Here is a 26,809-nt window from a genome sequence, read left to right on the forward strand (position 1 = left end):
CATGAATCATTTCCACTTTGGTATTAACCAAGTCAATGAAAAAAACCTGGAAGACCTCAAAAATGGTATACTTACTAACAGACAACAAGCCATCCTGACGGCGTAGTGAAAATCCGTCACACATTGATATGAGTTTGGATTCTGAACTGAAGCCTGAGCTGTTGAATCACCAAGGCTGGAAAACTGGCAAAGACATAACGCTGCCCTCCCAAAGAGGGCGTGGGGTACTGTGAAAGAAATCTTGGCATCATTCTCAGGGGAATATTTTGGCTCATGCATGGACTGGCTTCAACAAGTTCAGAAGGAAGCTATGTTCAGGCCTTCTACAAGGGAACATATCTTACTACATGGGGCCTTTGATGAGACTCTGGGAAAGAGTTTAGAAGACTCCTGAGATAGAAGTTAAAGTATCTTCATTTTCTCAATTTATGGTATCAGAGCTGATATGCTCTAAGCTGTGAGCTGGAAAAAAGTTTTTTTAAGATTAAAAGAGAGCTTTTATAATTCTGACATTAACATTACAACACTCAGGGGAAGAATTACATTGTTTATTATATATTACATGCATTTTAGACACTGATTCATAATCATTTGTTTGCACAAGTTGTCATTCTTAATGTACAAGTAATAACCATTGTTGCAGTGAGAGTCAGCAGCATGCACTGCACACACTTCTGTGTGAAGTTTCTGTTTCCAGTTAGAAAATTCTATTCAGATTTCTAAATGAATATTATACGTACAGTTTAATTTTGGTTTTATGCAGACATTGCATAGTTGATCATTAGCTTCTCATGAGAGACTGGAAATGCAATATCAGTATTGTTGAAGCAGATCAGGTGATGGTAGCAAACAAGAAGATTTGAAGAAGTGGCATAACCTTCAGGGTTGAAAGGTCAGCAAGGACAGCCTAGGATAAAAACCCAAAAGGCTTGTTAAACTTGACATTTGAATCACATTTCTTTAAAGAAGCTAAAGAAGTCAGGAAAAGATTCAGTATTGACTCATAACAATAGTTAGTTTCAGATTTCACTAGAAACAAATTACACTGGTTTACATCAGTGTGCCAAAAATTTATCTTGCTTTATTTTTCATCCCACCACTTCAAAGAAAAAGTGTATGTTTACTTATATAAAACCAAGTAACTTTATTTTAGCCTTTAGTCTTACTCGAAGTATACAGGGCATCAAGAGGTCTAACATTTCAACTTGCTTCTAAAAATAATTGGGAATTAAGAATCCTTATCCTGTGGCTTGGCTAGTACTTATGAAGCAGGTCCAACGAACGTAATGACTCAAAGAGTCAATGTCTTCTGATGAAGTATGTTTAAAAAACAAAACAAACAAAAAAAATTGAAGCAATCACAATCTCTTGTAGTTTTAAAAAATACCTATCACTATTTTAACAAATTAGTACAAATAAACAATAATAATCTTCATCTTAACGAGTGATCTTCATCTTAATGACTGATTTTCTTTTTCCATTTCCTATCTGTAAAATGATACTACTTGCAATGAATTTTCAGATTCAATATTAACAAAATTAACTTTGTTAAATCTTTGTAATATTAAAAAGCACAGAAGCACCTACATTAAAATACACTGAGGGAAAAAAAAAGTACAAATCTCCACAATACTTTTTAAAATAATATATCCCACAAACATATTTTGAGAATAAAATAGGAAATAAAAGCACTAATTACACAACACAGTTTGATAACTCTGCATTTTTGTAAGAAAGGTACTTCTACTTCCATTTAGTTCAGAGTAGCAGTAATATGTACTGCATGTTCAAGATTTATCTAGTTTTTAACCAAGATAAGAATTTAGGAAGAAACATTTGCACTATGTACCACGTGCCATGTGAGGCTTAGGTTACTGAGGCTGGCAAAGCATCAGAAACTATTTCAATCTCCTCTAACTGAAACTTATCCTTACTTCAGCTGCAGCCAGTGATGTCACCTCCATCAGGTTAACTGCTCGGAAAGCAAATACAGCAGCTGCCAGGACTGGAAAAAAAAAAAAAAGCCAACAAACCAATGTTTAAGTTGATGACCTATTAATTAGTGGTTAGGGTTAATCTTGATCTAAAATGCCATCCTTCTCTGTCCAGAGTAATTAGTTTGATTTTGAATAATTATATACAGAGAATGTCAATGCTTGAGTTTCTTTGGCTATTCACAAAAACTGATAGGACAACAAACATCCTTTCTGAAAAGTTCGAGTGAAAACGCTTCTGTTTAAGATGAGTAGCTTTTAATCACAAGGGACAAGGTGATTCTCAATTATTTTATTTCTAAGCCAATAATTTGGATTGATTTCAATTGTTAGCATTATATAACTTGAAAAAAGGCGTTAATTCATTTTGTGATCTCATATATAGGCATACATATCTACATAGCTGTCTCTTAGATACAAATGAAACTAAAACTTCTCTTTTATAAACATTCTTTGTACTTAAAATGTGATCCAACTGAAGATACATATAACTTCCTCGGAAGCCTCTACCATGTGTAAATCTTAGGACAGAATTTCCCTTATAAAGTACAAAACTTTCAAAGTCTCTTAAAAAGATGGGGTTTTAAAAAAGAATTACAGCAAATCAGGACAACTTTCAGTTGTGCTAAGTACTGAGGATGTACTTTCCATAAGATTAATCTTGTGTTTTGTGAAAGGTAATGAATTCAAATCTTAATCACTGCCACATCAAACGTTACCACTGAAGGTGGGAGAACATCTTATGCTTTGTTCAGAGCACTACTTTTGGACTGCTATCACAGCAAACAATTATAAAGAAGTATATTAAACAATTACTTCATGTTTTTGTTAGAAGTGTGGTATTTATACCATTTTTAAAAAGAATTCTCTTTGACTTGCATATAATCTGCTTTCAGCATTTGAAGAACAACTATGTTTTGTTGTCACAAAATAGACTGTGAGCTAACATGTATTTGCATTTCATCTATATGGATTTAACATATTTTGTAAAAATAATTCCCTTACCAGCAAGAACTTCTAGGGAGTTGTACCCGAGGATTCTGTCCCACAGAAGCAAGAGCTGATCTGTAGCTAAATAACCAGAAAATGCTCGTACCATCCATTTAAATGAAATTCGCAGTCTGAAAACAAGCAATAAACAGTTTTAGTTAGATTTTTCTCTTTCCCATGATTAGACAAATCCTCTATCACTGAAATATTCTGACCAAACGATTAAATTAGAATGATCTCCAACTTTTATCACCCCAAATGTTTAATCAATTTCTGCTACTATTATGAATATTAATTACGACAGTAAGATTTTTCAGGTTCTATTGCACTTAGTGCCATGAATATACTACAGAGAATGACAACCACCTGCTCACTCTCCTCTTCCTTCAATAGCTTCTGCTCTACTGAGCATATCACAATGTAAATGAAAATAAAAAATATTTTACTCTTCCCTTAGTTCCATCAGATCTGATGTGAATTATTGAAAATTAACCCAGTAATATCTATCATTTCTCATATAGGCACAAAGAGCAATTACCCTTCTTTTTCATAGAACATACTGAAGGAAATGCACAGTGTACGTGTATGCATGATAGACAAAGAACTCCAAATGACTTTCAAGGAAAATTGGCACATTCATGCCTGCAGTTTGGAATAATTTCTCGCGGTTTTTAAATTAAAATACAACAGGACAGCCAGCATCTTAAGAACAATGAATCCATAACGTTTATATCAAGTTAGTAAGATGTACTTACGGCTGAGCCCCAATTTCTCGAAGGTGATAAAAGAGCTGAGGCAGATGAGTTTGTAGAAGAGTCTCAAATAGCAAACACAATGACACAATACCCTAAAGAAACAAGATTATATCCTGAATACTAACACTCATGCTGTCAAGTCTGAGAAAACAGTACGGGCATGTAAGTATGCATGACTTTTTAATTCAAGAAATAAAACAGTATTAATGATACAATATACAGTTCAGGTAAGCAGGGCATGAGCAACTCTAATGCCTTCAGTCATTAATGCTAAAATTTTATATATATATTTAGCAATGTCATATGTTCTGAAAGCCCCTTTCAGCTCTCAGCTGCATGCCAGGATCTACTCTGATTGACCTAGTCGAAATATTTCCATTTTTACAATATATATATGCTAAAAAAATGGAGGATGTGAGAAATAGTCTCCCTGATAACTGAAATGAACAGCAGTGGGGATAGGTACAAATAAGTGAAATAAAAACACATTTTAAAATTTCTTTAACAAATTACCATGAAAAGGAATAGATTCTTGTCCAACCAGTTTTCCCGCTATTAATGACTGAAAGCACAACGGCCAGCCTTGAAACAGTATATTAAATATAAGGAAAGGATTTTCTTTTAACCAGGAAATGTTTTGAAAATGAAATATAACTATTCAGCCTTTTGTGAGGGAGAAGAGAAAAACATTTACTATGTTCTACTCTTAAAAAATAGAAGGTGAGCAAAAACTTCTACAACTGTCTTACAGTTAAAACAGTTGGCTGTGAATGTAAGTAAGTTATTTAAGTTGTATCTCCAGTAATGATAAAAAGCATATGCTTTCACTCAAAGATGGCTGAGTTAAAGATATATTAACATGATTTTACTGAAAAGATATCTGTATATCTTTGACTACCTTATAACCCATCTACTATAGAAAGCACTTAAGTGAGCAACTGCATGTCATCAATTAAAATAGGACAGAATATGCATTTACATAACAGCTTGAATTAAGAAGCCTATTAAGCAAAATACATTATTTCATAAAGTACATTATATTCTGTAGCAAAGACTGAAATAGAGATAGAAAAAGACATCCAACATCCTTCCCAAGCTTGTCTGAAACATTTCATTACATCATAAGGATATATTTCAACCACAGAGAAAACTTATGTCACCATATAATATCATTCTATAGCAAAGAGAATATTAAAGGATTGGATTTTAATTCCTAATGAACTTACAGAGGGATGAGAAGAGATGGAATGGAGTCTGAAGAAAAAACGCACATACATCTCACGGAATATCTGATACAGTTTGGAAGGTTCATGATACAGAAAACAAAGTGGAGCAACTGAAAGGATAGAAGAATTATAATTGACACAACATTGTAAACTGCTAAAAGAATTTAATGGTTAGAGGCATGAAATATGGTGAAAACCATGTAATATATATCAGCACAATTTACAAAACTTATATTATAAAAACTATTCAAAGACTGTTATAATAACCTATTATTTGAAGCACAAATTTAAGCAAGGGAATACAATACATTCTAGCATACAGTTCTTAATATTTCAAGAATCTAAACTACTTAGAACCTGCATGTGTGAATTCATTCTTTTACATATATAAATCAGAGAAGATGGCTTACTATAAAATAATAGCACTTGTGTATGAGAGGTGGGGGCACAAAGGCAAAGTGAGATATTCACTGAAATATGTATTTACACTGGCTTAAGAAAAGCAGAGGGTTTTACTAGTGTGTATGTGTAAGGATTGAAGGCTGAGGGGAAAAGAGTTGGCAAAGTGCTTTTGTACATAGAGCCCAGGAGGATATGAGAACAGTGCCTGACAGGTGGCACAGTACAAGAGTATGTGTGCAAACATGCAGAAGTATACGACATTTACATCAGGTCCCAGGTACTTCCTCCTAGAGCAGCTGTTTGGACCCAGCTTCTGCACACACAGCTTGCATTCATGCTGTAGTGTTTCAGCTGCCTGCCTTTTCAGACTCCCTCCTTCTCACAGCCTGTCTATTTTGTGCCCATTCCAAGTAAAAGGGGAAAAAAGGGGGGGAAGAGGCTCCCACCCAGTTTGATAGCGCTGTTCTAAAGGGCAGAGTCAAATCCAAACATTTTGAAAAGCAGTTTCTCATGGAAGAAACTGAAAGCCTCCTAGTGAGCACTTAAGGAGGAGTATATAACCAAGCTGGTTCCTACTTCAGAAGGCTTAGATTCTCCATTCAATTCCAAATTTCTATTTCATACTTAAATTGCCTTTTACCTCTGACAATTAAAGGTGTGGGATCATTAAGCTTTATTAGTAGCTAAATATGGCATTTTAAGGATAATCTTGAACTCTGACTGAAAATAAAAAAAAAAGAAAACAAAAAGAAGCAACAAACTCACCATCAGCACCACCACCAACTCTGGAAACCTGTAACATAAACTCTCATGGTGCTTGAGTGCCTCTCTGCAGTACATCTACTCTGTAATGTGCCTTGATGCCTTGCTATATCTGAGAACTGGGGGACTTTTGTGCTCTCTTCCTAGAAATCTTGTTGATAATCAAGCTGTCCTCAGTGCAGGGCAGTAGCAACCAACCTATCACTTAACAGTCCTTTAGCTCCTATTCAAAGACAGACAGAGCAGCAGGCCTTTCACATAATTCATGCTTTTAAGACTGACAAATAAACTGGTCTACCGAGAACACATGAAGCATGAGGAAAGAGAACTCTGCAAATGAACTTTCTCCCTCCATTTAAATATATTAAGATGCCACTTTTGACTTGGATGCCAACAGCTCAGTGATTAGCTCTCAAACTGTGTAGCGTATAAGGCTGTAATGGGAGGAAATAGATACAGCTTAGAATTTTAAGAATCACATACAACAGCTTTTATATACAAAGAAATAGAATATAGAGAGCAATATCCTTACAGAAAAGTACATACAGCCTTATACTATGATATAATAAAAAGAAATCCCAGACTGTTAGTATGTATGAGTTTGTATGAGTCATACTTACCATACATAGAAAAGCCATGAAATGGGATTACACCTAAAAAACAAAGATTTTTCTTATTCTTTTTCTTATAAATCGATTTTTATCCACAATAGAAATGTACTTTCCCCCCAAGTTTCTAAATTGTATTCTGTCTGCTACAGAGATAAAATATGTCTTTGTTATAGCACCCACAGTCTCAGATCTCTGGTGTGTATCTAAGTATAAGAATTAGGTAGTTTACTTCACTGCCACCAAGGGTAACACATACACATAACACATGCTATAGTTCCTAGAAAGCCAAGTAGAGCTTTGTTTCCATGAAGTTACTAAGCATAAGCTTTGATGAAATCAGAACCTAATTTCAGTTAAATGACAACCCATAGATGTCATGCACTGACAAGGAGGGAGCTGGAAAAAAAAAAGGCCAAGACTTCCAGTAACTCATGTACTACTGAGACAAAACATTTAGAGGACTTGGCACTTGTATGACAGTTCTCTCCTCCTTTGCAACTGATCTCAGTACCCATTCATTAATTTTCCATAGCACCAATGAGAGGGAACTGCTTTGACAAGAGATCATAAGGACCTTCATAGCCATAAAGCTGCCAAGAAATGTGGAGGCAAAAATGGAAGAAAGGAGAGCAAACAAATGTGCTATCACTGACACCACTGCAGCAGAGGAGGCACTGAAGGTAAGGTCAGAGATAAGGATTTAAGATTGGTGATGTGAGACCTTGAAAGCAATAGCAGAGAGCCTGAATTCTAAATGTGGCACAAAAACAGGGTAAGGATTCAACAGTATAAGACTGAAATGATCAAAATAAGAGATGAAAAAGAAAATGAACAACTGAGGTACCAACAGCAATGATAGTGATTTAAAATTGTATAGATTTGTTAGATCTGAATTTCTAAAATGAACTCTAATTCTGAAAGAGACTTTCAAACACGGTGTGCAGAGCATTGAAAAGCTGGGGGTCAGGATGGATCTTTCAGATTCTCTAAGTGGAAGATCTCCTGACACTGCTGCACCAGAAGTTGCTTTCCCTTTTTCCTACACATACGAACTCCATGTCACTATTAACAACAGGCTGAACATGCTTCTGCATTAGCTTCAGTCCAACGTAATCCTTTACGTTAATGAATTTGGCAGAATATCAGTAAAGCACACTTGGATATAGAAAAAGAGGTTAACACGTATTTGAGGAGAAACATATCCTGTACCTTTCCAATCTACCGCTAGAGGAGGCAATAGTATCATTCTCACCGTTTGGTGGATAGAAAACAGCATATTCTTCTATTCCAAGTTTTCCTGTGAATCATCAAACAACAATTAAAACGCAATAAGACTATTAAAAAGGCCTAAAGGTATAAGTTAATAAATAGATTTAAATGACAATTATAAAAATTGTAACTACATATGTAACTGATCATTTGATACTGTCTAAAAGCATGTAAGCGATGTAATAGAACTGATACATTCTGAAATGTAAAACAAAAATGCAGCACCACCAAGGCACGATGATAAACAAGGGAAAAAAGAACAGGAATTTTGACTGAGGTGTAATATTATTAGGAAGCTTTAAAGGTGTTGAAACTTAAGACAGTGAAGTTAGAGGGCTAAGTCTGTCATGCTGTGGTAAGCTGACTTAGGGGAAGGAAAGTCCTTTAAATAGATAGAAGAACACCAGATAAAAAATATTCCAAACTTCACTAAGTCTGCAACAGAGAGGAAGATGCATGGTACAGTTGTGATAAATCAAAACAAAAAAAGTGATTTATTGGATACAAAAGACTAATTAAGTCAAGACAAATGTTGACTATACAGATTAAACCTACTAGTTTTCTCTGCAGAATGAACATCTCACATTAGTCAACAGTATCATAACTACACAACAGTCTCATTTTAAATCTGCTATAATTTTTTTCACAATTTATTTAGCACTATAAAAAAGGTTTCTAAGCATTTTACAATTACTTAAAAACCCTTCATTGTGTCTCTGTTTTAAAATAAGAAATTCAACTACAGTTATTTTTGTGAAAATTTATAGGATATTGACAGGTCCTGCAGATCTCTGTGCATTTTGTTCTTTCTACACAGAAGAATGGCACAGGACCTTTTGCCAGGTTCAAATTAATTTAGACTTAAACATTTTCCCATAATACAAATTGACAGAATTAAATCCAACACTAACCTGTGAAGCTCTTGCCCCCTACCCACAAAAACAAAATCCACTATTTTCCAATTACAGGGATCAACTGTTTCATTAAACTATGAAGTAATTTCACTTTTCATTTCAATTGTATGCTTGCCCTGTAGCTGGGAGTTGTAACCTGGAAGGTGATTATTTTTAGCGTGAAGCATTTCTCTTGGAAAATTAGCCAAAAATAGGACCTACAAGCACTGCACATATATGCTGCAGCAGAGACTTAGCTTTCAGCAACTTCATTCTCCAGATTTGTTCTGGAATAAATAGAATAGCAGAGTTTCTGGGCTGCCATGGCTCTACACTTGAAATGGCTAAATCCAAAGGAGGTGAGGATCTAAGAAGCAAGGCAGCAGAGCTCAGAAACATGGCAGAAGCTGGATGAGAGGGCAAGTCGACTGAAATGATAGATTTAATATTATTAAGTCACAAAAAAAAAAAAATTGAAAAAATCAAGCCAAAGGTAGGGTAGAACTTTGGAAGACACCGTGCAATGAAAAAAATCAGTGTAAGCCTGCTTGGTAGGGCTGTACTTTTCCAGTCTATGTAACAGAGCCTAATATTCTTCAGCAACATGTTCTGTCCCTGTCTACAAATATCTTCCCAAAGCAGTGAGTTTTGAAGGTAACCCTCTACCCCCACTTCCACTTAGTAAATCTGTTGAAGTTGCAGAGGACAATGATGTGTATTTAAATTTCTATCCCAACAGATGACAGATGTCATGATTTTATTATACCACCATAGATTAATTTTTAATTTACTTTGGAAAAAAACACTGAATAATAACACACAGAAAACTACCATAAAATAACATCATTGCAATCTGGCTTTTATGCAATCAATTTCTAAATTGCAATAATAGAAACCACAAAGATGTCATCTGGATGCGTGATGTTCTTTATTAATATTCTTTTAAATGTAGTCTATGAGGTGTAATGAACCAAAAGAAATTCACACAATATATTCCTTTTTAAAACAACCCCCTTTACCTCGTATGTATGATTTTGGTGGGGTAGCACTGCTGTACGCAAAGTGCTCCAACACTGAAGTATCTCGGGAAAAACAGAGTAATACCTGTAAAAGAGAGCATAAAAAAAAAAATCAGCTTACAATCAATAAAGAAATGTCAAATAGAGATTCAAGCACCCGCCTTAATTAGCACTTGTAAGATGCTACTGAAGAAAGCTAATGTGGTTGAAAGCTATCGACCAGCTCCAGTTAGTGGTGCCTTGTTAAAATTTCCAGGCTCACTTTGAGCTTGCTACGATATCATCTTCACGTTCACTTGTTGCCAGTAAAATATCCACAACCTCCAATCTTCCTCTGCCTCTAAGCATCAGTTTAACCCCCTTCTGTCATGTCATATTGACGTACACCTGAAAAATGGGCATGTTGGAACATTCTGGAATACTTCAAAAACACTCTTCAGCTTTTGCTTAGCTCCCCCTTTCCCATTAATCTCAGTAGCTGAAGTGGCTGTGCATGCACCTGGCTGCTTTGATGTCTAATAGGTCATTTTCCCATTTGGTTACTACGACTTAGGGAAGTCCAAGTAGGAGCATACGCAAATGAAGAATTTATATTTTAATATACACGCATTTCCAGAGGACTGATCCTCATATTCTCCCTCATTCCCATGAGCTTTGCAGAATGCTTGCGCTGTTCAGAACTTCCCAAAAGAACAAGTGAGAATGTTCCCCTTATATCCCTAAGTTCTGAAATGTATATTATATTTTACAAAATACATCTGCATTTTTCATTGCTTACGTAAAAGAACAATTTACTGCTCATAGCAATTGAGTAAAAATATATATATATATATTAAAAGCATTCCTAGGGGAAAAAATAAAACAATAAAGAATCTCACCCTATATACAGTTGAAAAAAATGCAATAATTATTTTACTTTAATATGTTCCTTCCTGTTTTCATGCAATGAGAGATTGTGCTATCCAGAATGGACACAGGAGGGCAGAAGTAAAACAACCTACAATTTGCTGACTTCTAAATAACTAAACCCATTGTTCTTGCAGTGCTTTCAACAATTTTTCTTTAAACTGTAGCCAAGGTGTAAGATGTGGAGATGGTTTATACAGTGTTTTACTACATAATTTCTTATGAGTAAAACAAATGGAGTTTTTCTTCAACAAATTATTGCAAACGTTTTTCAAACATTTTCCAGAGATCAGCATTTATCGAAAGGAAATGTGCAAAACTGTGACATCTGATGACCACTCTGGCTTTTTGAAAGCAAGAGAAATTTCCCTTTTCTGAATTTCAACATTACTTCACAGTTACAAACATCTTTTAAAAAATAAATTCTTTATCTTCAACAGTTCAAGCTAAATATTATTTTTGTGCAGTACACAGTCATTTTCACAGCTGCCAAAATACAACTGACAATAACAATACACAGGCAAACGTAATTCTCTGTATATGTTAACTGAGGTGAGAGAAAGAGGAACTCATCTAGAAGGGACATAAATTGTGTCCTCTCACAGGGGAAAGAATGTAACCTTACTTGAGGCCTCCCTCACCCACAGAGGGGGATACAGTGCCCAGCACCAGAATGAGGAAGTCTTTAAATTAAGACCATGTAACTTTACAAGAGGTAGACTCCAACCCAAACACAAGTTCTGACTACACTGAAAACTGCAGTGTGAGGCTCTTTGCACCTATTCGTTATACAGGATATAAGACTTGAGTATTAAAATAGAACATCTGACATGAAATCACAGATGTACAAATCTGTCGATTTCTGCGCTATTTTTCTCATTCACAGGAATGATGCTGCTGTAAGAAATAATGACACAACCACCTGTTAAGTACAGAAATGTCTGGTAAACTCCTGGATATGGTAACACCAATGCTGAGTTGTCACTCTGGAGTTATTTTGTTTAATTGTAATCCATTTTAAACAAAATCACATGCAGACATTAATTTTGTAACTTTTTTAAGTAAAATGAATGATATTTTTTGAGGCTGTGATTTTAAATGTTCATGTTTAAACAATCACTGTGTTAAAAAATATCATATGTAGACATGATTCAATCGTATGTTTAAATAGTAACTCATTTTCTTTACTCATATGGGCTAAACGACATTAAGGATCATTTTTGCTTTTGTTAGTTCTCCATATTAATGGCAGTTTTACATACGATCATCAAAGAAGAACCGTTTCACATAGCTCTAAAACAAAAAATTAAGCAAGTCTAACCTAACAAGTGTGACTAATGAAACTGAAAAAGCCGTGGGAATGTGAAGTTTGCTGCATGACATTTATGTTGACACTGCAATCAAATACACATTAGGAAATTCATAAATGTAATCTTCTTCTGTTCAAGGGTATCTGACAGACAGCAATGAAGATAATTCCGTATAAATTAGCTGTATTCCCTCTTGCAAGTAGCAGCTTTGGTATGGGAAGAAGCTTAGAAGTAACCATACACTTCATTACCTTATGCAGAACCCATGTGTTCAGCTTAAAAATACTGTCAATAAAATACCTTCTGTGCCTACTGCAGTATGTCACTGCAATATTTTTGTTTTTAAATTGGAAATCTGAATATAATTCTCAACTCTCAACATCTCCATGCAGCACAGCTCCTGTTGATCATTTTTACTATTACAAAGATAGAAAGAGGACAAATATAGCTGACTTCATTTTTTTTTTTACATTGGAAGGATGATTGAGGGTCGTTCGGGAGTTTTTAGAAGCAAGTCATGCTTCATCTGTCCAAACATATAAGATTCACCTACAGTATATATACTTCGAAGGGGCAATATATATAATGCAGCAAACATGCATCTGTTAAGGGTCTCACCACATACTGCCACAACAGTACACTTTCTAGCTCCTCTGGTAATAAATTAAGGTACCTACCTGATACAAATAATCCTCAAATACAAAATAGTAATCATCATTGCTTGCCGTTAGCTTTACATCCTGAAATTAAAATAAATAAATAAAAATGAAGCAGTTTGAAGCTGAAAGACTTAACTAAGCTTAACAGAATGGTAGAAGACACTGTTTCACCATCTAATATTGAAAAAGCTTATGGTAAAGCATAAAATCCATATTGTAAAATGCAAAACCATGACATTTAGTTATTATTTAGAACTGAAACTCGAAATGGAATCATTTGGGCCCCAATGCTATCTGACCTCAGAAATCATGTATTCCTCAAAATGAAGTTACCATTTTCTCTATGGCTGTTTCTTCTACAGTTTAAACAAATGTCCTACATAAGAGCCACCGCAGGAACAAGGAGAGAGTTTACAAGAATAAATTCACTCTAATTATTCTGACACTTCTTAAAATAGAACTATGTAACATTTTCTTTCTTTTAAAAAAAGAAAGAAAACAAACAAAACAAAACAAAAAAGTCGCCCACAAATAAGATACTGGTGTGATGACAACATAAATCACTTGGGCACTGGTTAATGGATTACTTACTTTGTAAATCAGGCTGTCCACTAAAAGGTCATGCTGGATGACATTTGACTTCAGCTGCTCATAATACAAGATATCCTAAAATTGAAAATATTATCATCATCAGTCAGAGACAAAACTCTAATTTATGTTTGTAATAAGAAAGATGTTTTTTAGTAATAATAATAAAAATGTAAAGCACGTATTAAACTCAAAGTCTCACTACGTAATTTAGGAAGCACTCTATCACTGTTAATTCGCCTTCAGAAATGAGACATATATTTGAGAGTTCATAAAGTGAACTCCCCTTTATGCTTATTCACGTGTTACATAATTAACAGAATGAGAACGAAGGAACTAATTCAAACCAAAGATTCTCACCTTCCAACTTTTGGGTCACTGAACAGTCAAAATAGTTTCCATGCTAAAATCACTGCAATTTTTTTACTTGTTGTTTTCTACTTTCGTGCATATCTCCATAAATGAGTTCTGTCATATCTTCTAGCATTACTGATCCATAGCCAATATTTTATATTACTCTAATGCAAATCTCTAAATTTTTAAAACATTGAAAGATTAAATCATGATTAAATATATAAAAAATACAAATACAAATATTTATATACAAATGTTGAATACAAATAACTCAGACTTGTTTTAAAACTTCAATTACATCCTGAATGCATACATAAGATGAACAAGGGGGAAACAATAAGGAATTAAAAGAACAAACATTTCTTCACTTTTCTTATTTTACCCCTTTATTCACAGAAAGAGCTTGCAATGGGAAAAAAAAATGTTATATGTTACACTATCATCATGTAATTCATAAATAAGTCTATGCCATTATGCCAATAGTTGAGTACTACCATTTCAAATTGTTCTAGATGGATCTAGAATGATGTATTAACTAAATTACCAGTCCCAAGGGCTTAATTCACAATTCTTTTTTTTAAATTTCAGTGTGTCTCTTCAGACACCACCCAGATGTTTGTATATTACTAGATTTACATAATATTTCTGATTCCTTTGCAAAAGATGCGAGGCTGAAGTAAGGATCTAAAGAAAAAAAGAGAAGCAAGATGAAATTTGAAGACAGATTATAGGAGAGAATGAGAGAAAGTACAGGGAAGGCCAAGGAACACTGCAGCTGTTCTTTGCATTGATCAAAAACTGGAAAGTGGTGAATAACATACACTTAGAAAGTTATTAAAATTAACACATTACTAAACTTAATTTGAAATGAGGATAAATGTATTATTCCTTTCAGTACTGGTAACTAGCACAGGGAATGAGGAGATGAAAAAAAAAGTATAAACAGTGCACTAATTCTTTACTAAGGGTGACACAAATATTTACTAAATATAAACTAGCAGCAGTCTGAATGTAGCACAGTTTTTAAATGCTACAGACAACTACTTTAATACTCAGGTTAGAATTTTAAAGCTTTAATACAGCGGCCTATTAAAGTGCAGCACTGTTGAAAAAATTATTCATAAAGTTTTTCTGTTTTTTTCTTCTCCTATCTCAAACAGCTGCACATATTATGACAGATGAAGCTAGCAAAAAAAAAAGCAAAATACTCAGCATATTGTGGAATTAACTGTTTCTGCCCTGTATGCAAATAAGATGCGTTAAAGGTATTCCACAAGCACTAATGTACTTGATAGTTCACAAAGTTTACAACCAGGGCAGCATTCAAATCCTTTAAGAAACATCTAGCCAATTTCTCAAACATGCCTAACAAAATAATAATAAGAAAATACTAAGACAAAATGGGAAGAAGATGAGAATGGTTTGCTGTGTCAAATTCTCATTAAAATCTAATCATCCAATAAGATTCCAAAATACAGATCCTCAAGGCAGCAAGGTGATGAGTTCTAAAGCTCCTGAGGATCACTTTCAACACTGGAATGAAGTCCAATTAGAACATTCCAACATTAGAATGAAGTATTCTGTTGCTCTACATAGGCAAGAAATAGTAAGACAGTTTGTGTAGCATAGAGTCTGCAGTCAAACAGAAGCATCATGATCTCCTTTTCTACAAACCAAAAAATGAGAGGCAAGAAGTTTAACTTATTTACAAATAATCACTCAAAAAATTCACAATAGAGACAGACACTGAACTAAGATCAGCAGTTCTTCATCTATAATTTTCACCACAAATAACCCACTCTGACTTACATGATCTTTAGAAAAGAGCTGTACCAGACAGTACAGCAGAAGAAGCTGCAATACATTTCTTCTTGATTGTCATTAAGCTCCCATGGAATTACAGGCCAGTTGTTTAGGGTAAGATTCAGTAACACATAAATTGCTCATTTTAAGACACACAGCCTGCTTACACACTGCAAGAGACACGCAGCTCAGAATACCAGTCTGAGTAGTAGCTCATGCTCATAGCTCATACTACCAAATGGAAGCCTCTCTGACAAGAACAGTGTTACTTCATATGGTGACAATCCACAGGGAACTCCCCCCCCCCCCCCCAAAAAAAAAAAAAAGTCCACCTCGAACCTCTTTAAGAATTGAAAGGCTTCTGTCCAACAGGAAACCATAGCTTGGAGAACTCTAATTAACAGAGCTCCCCTTTCTTGCTGGGGAAGTTTTGGTCAAACTCAGAATCAGAACTCCAAGGATATTTTTTATATATGGCGAAAATATCATGTCTTGAGCCACTCCTCTGTGTTGTCTTTATAGTCACTCTCACTTGCAATTTAACTAGCTTAAGATAATACAAATCAAACTTCAGTAGCATCTAATTTTGCAGATTATGAAACCACCCTAGAATTGTACAATTAGATCATATGGATTACATCTTCAGAGAACTGTAAAGTCAATAGGAAAAGTACCTGAAGTTACTGCCCTCAAAGTTCAACAGCAAATGAGTGACACTTTTACCTAAAAATTCCCCCCCCAAAATTGTTTCACCCATCGTTTTACAGATTTATCTATTAACCACTTTGCCTTGGCTGCCCAGAGGCAGAGATAATGGTGTTTATGTACTATACATAGATCTGTGAAGCTTCATGAATTAATGCTCATATTCCAATGCGAGCTTTTTAGTCTCTGTGTATATGTAACTAATACTGTATGTTTAAATTGCTTACATTTAATCAGACTCAAAAGCCAGAAAGATCAGGTTGCATTAAATAGTTGTTGTAAGTCTACATTATTTTTAGTCTTCACAATTTTCTCAGGCATAATTCACAGAAAACATATTAAAAAATAGAATAAAATCCCCTGCCAGTAACTCAGTGTAAGTCAAATACAGTCCAAAATCTCCCCATTTTATTTGCACTAACTAAATTCTGCTACAACTCCGAAAGCCAAAACAATAATGTATTGTTTAGAAAACAGAAGCAGCAGCAGAGAATATTAACAACTTCATCATTTAGAAGTTGTTTGTATAGCACAAACCTGAGCTTTTTCCCTTGGTGGTTGTTTTGCTACCGAAGGAAAACATTAAAAACAAATTTTTCATAGAATGCATTGAGAAGAGTTAATTTAGCAATATCAGATGGATCTGTCAGTTTCCCAGGAAATCTTACATAAACACAGCAGAAAAAACAGACATCAAAACAAACTGAATGCTAAATCCACCTGAACTGACTCTGCAAGTGAAGGTTAGAGGCAATTTCAATTACAAACAGGGCTCAGACGGATGTCAAGATAACATCAAAAGAATAAAAACAAAACCTGGCATTCAAATACGAAAGTATATCAAAAGAACCAAATCATTCAATTCTTTTAAAGATTGAAGAATATTTATAAATTGAAAACTAATTATCTATCTATCTATATTCACAGACACACTTCAGGCTTTGTAGCAATTTAAGGTAAGGTCTCAGCTTTCCATTTTATAATTTTAATGTATCTTAAAATATTACTCTATAAAGTATGACTATAAGTTTAAATAAAATAAAATCCAACCAACAATCATACACAAGATACAGCCACCATTTATTTTACTTAATAATAACTAGTTAATTCATATCACATTAACATTTGAACTGCAGAATATTCAGAGACAACATAATGCCTAAAATACAGCTGACATAACTAACTACTAAACTATATTTTACGTTGGCTTACCAGGTTCCATAGATTTACCTGCTATTATTAGAATATTTTTAAAAGTCACAAGTAAAAAGTAATCATTTAAATATTTGCTCCTTTCATCTCAGCAGTCAAAATAACTTGACATTAAATGGAATTACTTTCCTGCTTTATTCAGATTTAGTGTTTTGATACACAAGGAATGACCATACTGGATGTAGAAAAAACTGACCTCCGTACAAGAACAAAAAGGATGCATAGAAGATGCTGTACAGTGCTCATATCATATGCTTACGAGACCAGTTTCAATGCAGTTTTGCTTATGGCATCATAATGAATCAAATGATGGTTATGATCCAAAGCTTGTGTCCTTTTCTGTAGACACCAGTGAAATGTAAAATATATCCCCAGTCACAGTGACAAGTGTTACTAGTTTCTCAGCTGTTTGAACAGGAGAAGTCTGAGTGGAAATCTAGGGCTACTGATCCTTAGCTTCCTAACTCCACTGATGTTACATGCTGTTACATGTGGATGAACAACAGGATAACAAAAGAAAGAGGAAAAGAGCATTTAAGAGATTCTTAGTAACTGCATGCCATCCCATTGGTGCAATGGAAGAGACAGATGTCCCACAGGAAAACCTGTGACTGTGTGATTCAAGGTCACATGATAATACATACACAAACTCACACAGCAAGTTGGACTGTCTGCACAGACTTAACTGTGATACTGTTTGGCTTTTAAATATTTCACTACTCAATCTTAAAACAATGCACTTTTAAACAGTTTCTCCAAAATGTACTACTACAAATGAAAACTAATAATTCACTGCTAGGCAGTGTATTTAAAAACATCTAAACAACTGTACATAGAACTTACAGTTGCTGACTATGAAGCTAGATTGACAGTTATAACTTATAGCCCAGGATAAGTAACACTATGCTACATTATGCAGAAATAGCCTTGTTAAATGAGATAAAAGTTTCTGTCACATTAGCATACTATACAAGCATTTGTATACTCAGTGTTTTAGTAGACATTCTCCAATATATTGTATCTTTCTACACTTAAAATCATTTCTGTTCTATGTGGAAGGATGTGGGGGATTTTTGTTTTTTCCTCTTTTCCAGTTCTAATTTCAACAATTAGAAGCTGTTGACAGACTTGCAGTTCTGCACCATTTCATCTAACCTCACTTATTACTTTTTCTTGAGGTTATTGTTACCATTCTCCAGCTATCTGACATCACCTCAGCTGCACCACAAAGCATTGTCTCACCAATAACTCCCTACACGCAGCCAAATAAGATCATTCTCAAGGCTCTAAACTCCGTAGGATATCTCCTGAAGGAGAATGTGAAAATAAAGGTTCTTCCTCCTTAAAAAGAAAAATGACTGTTGAGAAATGTTCACATCAATTTCAGGAACTAGATTTTGATAAATCTATTTGTGTACTAGCTCATGCTTTACACGAACATAAAGTGAAATATTCTATTATTTTATTATTATTTTATTGACTTTCAGTCATCAAAACAGAATACTTGCTTTTTTTTATTATTTATTATTTATTAAAGATGCTCTGAGAGCACAAAGGACTCAGCAGAATATAAGCTGATGCAGTATAACCAATAACATTAATTTAACATGATAATACTCCTGCTCTCTTACAGAGAAAAACTTCTAAAGTTCAAGTTGATCTCAGAATTTCATAGCACTTAAGTCTTGTGTTAAGCATCTTGATTAAGATATACAATATTTTGTGATTATTTCAACAGCTCTTTCTTCTACAGAAGATTTAATCTTTACTTACTAGAAACAAAAGCCTACTCCACTTTTTCAAAAAAGAATAAGCTAAGTAATTCCAATTCCAGGCCAAATATTTTTAATAAAGACTTGTTTTTGTACAAATCCATGCTAAGTAAATTGCCAATGAACAGGATTCAGGTTTATTTTTAAGGATAAGGTGTTACCATTATACTCTGTAGTTACCAGCCTCAGAGTTATAAGAAAGTGACTACATCTTCAAATGACATGAAAAACAGTAAAACTGCCACATTTATGACTAAACTTACATCTCTGCATGCTGTTTTAGTTGAGATCAAAATATTGTATCAAAATATTCACAATTCTGCAATGTCTTAAATAAGGATTTAACTTGATGTGGTATTAATATACTAGATACACTGATTGTCTTCTACTACTGCAACAGATTTCACTCTTGAGGACTCCAGTAAAACACAAAGTACTATGAAAAACTGCTGATGTACAAACAGGCATGAAAACAATCCACAAATACAAAGCAATTTACCAGATATGTATATGCAGATTATGACTGGTACTAACAGCCAGGAAAAAGGTATATGTGTTTTCTTTTTATAAAACTTCAGAGAGTTTCAGCTTTATGAGACCTTTCTCTAGTCACCTTTGTAAAAAAAACAGCACCATTAGGGAAAAGCTTAGAAGCTGGCTAGAGCAAATAAATAGTCTGTTCCATAGTATTTTATTTATACACTTAAAGAAGAGCCTAAAAGACTTCGCCACAGCACTGAGGTTTCTGAAAGGAATTTGTATCAGTTAGTGTGAAAACTCAGTAGAACATTTCTATTCTTGAAAAACATCACAGAAAAATGTGTTTGCACACATGTTCACATATTGCTCTCGCTCTACCCCTTACCTCTGGCTGATTAGAAATATTCAGAATGAGGGCCCATAGATCAGCTCGGAGTGCTGTTGGACATCCCTGACGAACATATTGTTGAGCTGCAGCGCTATCTTGTTCTGCTAAAACTGTAAAAAATGAAGCAAACAACAAACAACTGTTACTTTAGATTTCCAAAGCTTATCAGACTATCAAGTTTCTTATTTTTTGTTAATTTCTAAGTACTGAAAATTGAATTTCTACCAAAAATAACAGAGTTCTGTAACATTCCTATGTATTTGAAATGGACATTATTCTGAGATACAAAAGTAAAAATATAAAAGGAATAAAATACTGTAATACAAAGAAACATTATATTTCATTGAAATTTAATGCCTTCTTTTTCTCTGTTTACATAATCTCTCAGTTTTCTGTGAAACCAGTTTTTTGGAAACATTTATTTTAGATGATGTTTGTTATATAGAGAGAATTCAAACATTTTTTTGGCAAATAAAACACATACATGCAGGTAACAAAGAATGCAAGAGAGTAAGGTTAGTACTTGATAGCATCTGATAGCGCAGTTTAGCCCTATAAACATGTAATAGTTTGAGTGCAGTTTAGCCCCATAAACATGTAACACAAAGATTCACGTACAGGGTGTACAGTCTTGTTTACTATGTCGTAAACATTAAAAAAAGAGAAAATATCTAAAAGGTTTGGTTTTCACATTACAGTTTTGAATTAGCTCCTTGGGAAAGAAAACAATTGACATGCCATTAGCAGAAGAACAGCACTTAAATGTCTTTACTTAAGACCAGTTTCAGCTTCTAGGCTGACATCACATGGAACAAGCAGTCATACATAGCCATAAAATACTCCTGTATGAGTGATATATCAAATATGAGATTGCCACTTACTCTGCTTTCTTATTATTTTGATGTTAACTACCTAGAGATGGGTTGGGAGAATATTTCTGTGAGCTGACTGACTCCTGCAAAGTATCTGAATATTTTAGAAAGTACTGTGAACTTACTGTATATAATCTCAAGATGGAAAATATCAATTTCATTGAGGCAATTATGATACACTGTTTTGTTGTTTGGTTTTTTTTTATTTTTCAGCTTGATTATTAGAGCATGTGATAAAAAAAACTAAGTTGCCATAGATAGTAAGAGCAAAAAACTTAAACAACTGCCCACAGATCAGTAGTTCTGGTAGTGAGATGCTTCCAAATCTGTATCCTCCAATTTTTCATCAGTAAACAACTTGCTTTTCTAAATTTAACAGTAATATTATATTCACCATATCGATCCTGTAATGGAAGGATGAGGTCAGATTCAAAACCCTATTGAATTGATTCCTCTCTTTTTCCCTCTCCTTTTAAGTACTGAATAGACTAATCCAACATTTTTTTTGTCTACCCTGTAGAGCTCTAACACAGATGCTGCATGATCTCCTTTCCTTCCCCTAAAGAGCAAAAAGAAAAGACATTCCTTCAATTCCCACAAAACTTCAGAAAAGACTGTGACTCAGTGTCTATGAGTATTTACCTTGCCATTTTTTACTGAGACACAAAGTATGAACAAATAGCTTTATCACATACAAGATGAGTTTTTAAACATTATAGAATTACAAATTAAAATACAATAAAGGCAGCTCCTCAGGCTAGGTAATATTTTACATAAAAGAAAATCAATGCATCTGTGACAGGCAAGGTCATAAACAACATCCAATGGAGCATGGAAAATGATTCCCCTTGAATGAACTTAAATATTCATGGTCAAGACTTCAGCTTGCAGTTTTAAAAGATTCTGTGTCTTTGCACAGATAAAAAGCTAAGACAATCTGTATAATAGAGCCTGCCCTACAACGACAAGAGATGAGCATCAAAAATTACACTGTATGTGGATTTAAATCTCATTAAGTTTGAGTGGAGATTTTATTGGGACAAAATAGAAAAGAATCAGGATTGTTTAATCTGGAGAAGAGAAGGCTCAGGGAAGAACTTATAGCTCTCTTCAGCTACCCGAAAGGAGGTTGGGGCAAAAAGGAACCTCTTCTCCTATATAACTAATGATTGGACTGGAAGGAATGGTCTCAAGTTGAGCCACAGGAGGTTCAAGTTGGATATTGGGAAATACTTCACCAAAAGAGTGGTCAGCTGCTGCAGTGGGCTGCCCAGTGAAGTGGTTGAGTCACTGTCTCTGGAGGTGTTCAAGGAACATTTAGATGCTGTACTGAGGGACATGGTTCAGTGGGAAATGTTAGTGGCAGGTAGACAGCAGGACTGGGTGATTTCAGGATTTTTTTCAACCTTGGTGTTTCTATGATTCTATGAAGAAGGAGATGGACCATACCCTATTGAGGTGCACTCAGAACAGAGAACAGACAATGGACAAAATAAGAACCGCAAAAAGAGAAGGAAGATAGAAAGATTATTGATTGGTTAGTGAAACAATAAAAGAGAATTCTGGAATTGCATTCACCCCCTTTTTTTATTTGACAAATTCTAAAAGGAATCACAAGGGACAGTAACTAGTGGATATTAATGGATTTCAAACACTGTATGTATGCTTTTATAAGCAAATCTGAACTAAGAAATGTTTCTTCCTTTCCAGATCATTTCTTATCCTTCAAGGAAACTCCCGAACGTTTTCAGGAAGAAAAAAAAAAAAAGGTGTATACATAGTGGTTAAGTACTGCAATATTTAACAAGTACTGCAGTTGCAAATAACCATTACAACATTCTTTCTGAAGACATAAAACCCATTACACTAATGAGAACTGTGTATGCAGGGAAAAGAGTCCAGAATCTTTTGATTTTAAAATGAAATTCAGCAGTGACCTAAGTTATCATCAAAAAGCTGCATGTCTATGCTTCCTATTTAATTTTAATGAAATATCTGTGGAACTATTTATCTGATAGCTACTGGTAGGCTGCAATGCTTCCTTTTCCATCCTTGTCTAAATTACAATGTTATTATTGACTATGTTTTGTTCTAGTCTGCCTAATTTGTTAAAATTCTAAAGGCATATGAGATATAAAATTACTGGATGTATTTGTTACTAGTCAGTTTTTTATTTATTTTACAGATGGAAGCAGATGCCTACCTTTTTGTCCAATACGTACATGCTCATTTTCAAAGAACTCTAGAAAATAAATAGAGATAATATTAGATAAGAAAAAAAAACTAACAAACTAAAAACAAACAAAACGCACAGTATTCTATCTTTTTCTACATTTCTCTAGCAGTAAAAATTAGCTGAATGTGATGGCAGTAAAATTAAATTGCACCAGCATAAATGTTCTTTTTCAAGTAATAATACTAAACTAGTTCTGGTCAGAGAGACAAAAACACAAAAGCTGCACTATGCTACAAGAACTAAGACTTCTAATTAGGCAAATTACCATTTTAAAAGATAAATAGCTTCATAAGATAAGTCTTTTTGTATAAAACACCATTTTAAGACTAGGTTAACTAGAATAGTTGCATACAAGGAAAAATAACAGAAGACATTTGTATATATGTATTTACGTTAACAGTGTCACACTACAGGATTGACTTAAGATTTTTCAGTATTTTCTGTATTTTGGGAGACAGGCAATTTTGTTCTCTAGTGTTCAAATACCTGAGATAAACTTATTTTCAACTTCAGCTGACAATTTTATATCTTCTTCAAATCTGACCCTCTCCATTTGAAATGCTGTCTATTATTAGCTATATTTTACCAAGAAAATTGCCACAATCCTAGTTACAGAACAAACATCTATGGTTTCTTGTGAAAGAAATACACAGATTATCTGATATTTGCATAGTATTCTATGCATTAGTGTTCTAATTAAACGAGCGAAGCAAAGCATTAGCTAACCAGGAGGCACTTGTGCTGAATCATCAATACCCAGCTGTCCTATGTTTAAGTCTAGTTCACTGAAGTCTTCTTTCTGAAAAGAAACAAAACCATAAAAAGGAAAATGACAGTCTTTTATTCCCTAAACCACAAGAATTCTTATCAAAATCTAAATGCAAATATTTTCTCCACAAAATGTATTTCTTTTAAATGCATATATATGAAATAAGAGCACAGGTTTTTAAAAAGAGAAGAATCTCACATCAGTCCTTACTCTAGTTTCAGTTTTGAAGTTGACTATGATCTATGCCAGGATGTAATAAAGTATAAAATAAAATATTAGGTTAATGAACTCAAATTCATTCTAATGAACTGTTCCTCAACCAAGATGCAAGTTTTTCTACCAGCATAAAGTCCTGACAAACCTTATCAGTAGAGCATTAGGAATAGCTCTCCTATCATCCAGTGATAAGATTTATATTCAAGCAATTCCCTTCATTTACAGCGTGAAATTATAACAAAATTGAGAATTAATTCAAGAAGAAAATGAGAAACTGATTTTCACATTAATCGATCTTGTGCACCTTGAATAAAACTGAGAGATTATGGTAAGTTACAAATTTAAGATTTACAGGTTTTTTCCACAGAAAATAAGAAAACATGCATGAGCACAAATCAACAGCTGTGTGGCACAAAATGAAAATTTCCCAACTGACTGACAATTCGGTATTTATGTTTTCTTTGTCATTAAGAATAATTTTTATAGAAACTTACTGCCAAGGAAGAATTTACTTACCAACTCTGGAATATCTTTAACTTTTAGAGGAACCTGAATTAGCCCCAGATGATTTCTGAAACTAGGCTGCTCTCCATTTTCATAATTGGGGTTTCGAAGATTCATCAGTACCTTAAAAATGGTAGTTCTGTCATTCCTTGCACATACTTGGAAATTTACAGTCAGAACTGTCCTCAAAATCAATACTGCAAACTGGACCTTTGGCATAAAACCATTTCCCGCAACCGCTACATACACAGGCCCAAATTATCAAACTATCTACATTTTCAAAACCAAAAAGAAGACAATTTTTTTGAGGAAACAAATATATTCTACTTTGAAAAGGAAGCTCAAAGTATGAAATAAAAAAGCAGAAAGCATTTTTGATGATTGAGATTAAGAGTTGACTACGTTACTTACTGACTACTTACTGAACCCCTAAAAAACAACACTGTAAATGCTGGACCAACTCTTCCACTCTACAAATGCACTTCTACTGCAGTGCAACCTTTTAATGTCAACACAGCTCATTCTTTTTTGAGAGACCATTATTCAACATTGGTCTTTCTATTGTTGCTAAAGTAGAACTGGAGTAGTTGAAAGATTTCTGAATATCTCTGCAACTTCTACAAGTGCTGGATAACATAAGAAGTTACCTTAACAGTTCAATACTCTAATCTACTTTAGGATTCTTAAAGGCCTGTTGGCAATAAGAAAATTCACAGTGCATGCAAGCATGTAACAATCATTTTTACTATTTTCACATTTTTATGTGAAAATAATTTTTACTCTATCCATAGAGTAAGTTAACAAACAAGTGTCTATATCACTTTCGAGCCACTCTCATAAAACACATTAACCTTAATTAATGGTCCAATCAGATACTGTCTTAAAAAGAATTAGAGAATGTGCAAAATCTAATATGATTGAGAGAAAGACACTGTAAGAGATAAAGGCTCACAAACACTACCCACAAGTGTAAAGGATCTGTGTGGGTTGGCCTCATAAATTGTTCTGGGACCCTGGCAGTAGTAGTACTTAGTGCATAGTACTGGTACTTAGTCTCAGTGTAAATATGTGTGTGGACAATCACTCAGAAAATGAAAATTTAAGGTATTGTAAATACTGTTTATGAGCTTTCTACTGTTTCACTCCATGGACAATCAACTCTATCATACAAATTGGGCTTTTTTAGAATAACAGCAAATTGTACTGCTTACTTGTCTCTTTGAGACTTAAAAAAAAAATAAAAAACAAAAAAAACCACTTTTCCCACCTCACACAAAAAAAATCACTGTAATGGATGCAATTCAATTGCTGAGTTGTTTTATGAATTCTTACCTCAAGAAAATCTTTAGGTGCATAAACAGGCCTGAAGAGACTTAGATCTGAAATAAGATTTCAATTATGGTATCTTAAAACTAAAAGAGATGAAAAACACAAGCAATTTTCTCATACATGTAACACAGTCTAGCAATTTCAATAATGTCTTACAACTAAGATTAAAATAACATCACAATCATCCCAAATATCATGCTTAAAACTATTTCACATACTCCAAAACTATGTTATCAGTCAGTGCCTTGGCTTACTAAATCCCAAGTATTTAAGTGAGCAATAGAAAACTTTTTACTGCTTCCACGTAAGCTTTTACGCTGAACCACATTCAGACATGAAAGTGATATGACATTCTTAAAAGATGAAACGTATTTCTTGTTGTGCAGGTTATATAGACCATTACCTTTGCAAAATAACTTGTTCCGAGGAAGCTGGGTGTGAATTACCTGTGGTTAGCCTTGCTTTCCCAAATGATAATATGACTATTCTGTGCAGGTGTTATATTTATCTTTTGTTAGCAAAATGTCTGAGCCTAATTATCCATAGTTCTGAATATTTTCTACCTATTACCCTGATTTTACACTAAAAAGAGCTGTGTCTTTGCTGTATAAATCTCTAAACCATTGGAATCAGGAGCGTTATACCACGAACTCCCAGTGCTGACTCAAAATTTGCACAGTAACTCGAAACAAAATGACAATAAAATGAACACTTATGCACAGTTAAACATTATAAATTAGAAAAAAAGACTGAAATCAGTTTACCTTGAAATGATTATGCTAATT

The 26,809-nt window shown here is 34.1% G+C and overlaps 1 protein-coding gene across 1 annotated transcript in view; it reads right to left on the reverse strand.

Moving 5' to 3' along the window:
- Positions 1-527: 527 nt before the first annotated feature.
- Positions 528-26,809, reverse strand: part of TBC1D19 (TBC1 domain family member 19) — a 40,772-nt gene continuing 14,490 nt past the window's right edge. Inside the window, exons 7-21 of the mRNA XM_015862935.3 lie at positions 26,028-26,074; positions 24,708-24,818; positions 23,933-24,005; positions 23,174-23,212; positions 20,096-20,208; positions 13,388-13,462; positions 12,815-12,877; positions 9,922-10,006; positions 7,993-8,037; positions 6,750-6,782; positions 4,966-5,075; positions 3,740-3,831; positions 3,000-3,115; positions 1,935-2,005; positions 528-907 (exon numbers count right to left, since the gene is read on the reverse strand). Coding sequence (XP_015718421.1) covers positions 833-907; positions 1,935-2,005; positions 3,000-3,115; positions 3,740-3,831; positions 4,966-5,075; positions 6,750-6,782; positions 7,993-8,037; positions 9,922-10,006; positions 12,815-12,877; positions 13,388-13,462; positions 20,096-20,208; positions 23,174-23,212; positions 23,933-24,005; positions 24,708-24,818; positions 26,028-26,074 — 1,148 coding nt within the window. The 3' untranslated portion in view covers positions 528-832. The remainder of the gene's footprint in view (positions 908-1,934; positions 2,006-2,999; positions 3,116-3,739; positions 3,832-4,965; positions 5,076-6,749; positions 6,783-7,992; positions 8,038-9,921; positions 10,007-12,814; positions 12,878-13,387; positions 13,463-20,095; positions 20,209-23,173; positions 23,213-23,932; positions 24,006-24,707; positions 24,819-26,027; positions 26,075-26,809) is intronic.

This window comes from Coturnix japonica, chromosome 4, assembly GCF_054131305.1.
Source record: "Coturnix japonica strain WE chromosome 4, WE-NBRP24, whole genome shotgun sequence".
In the NCBI taxonomy this organism is placed as follows: Eukaryota; Metazoa; Chordata; class Aves; order Galliformes; family Phasianidae; genus Coturnix; species Coturnix japonica.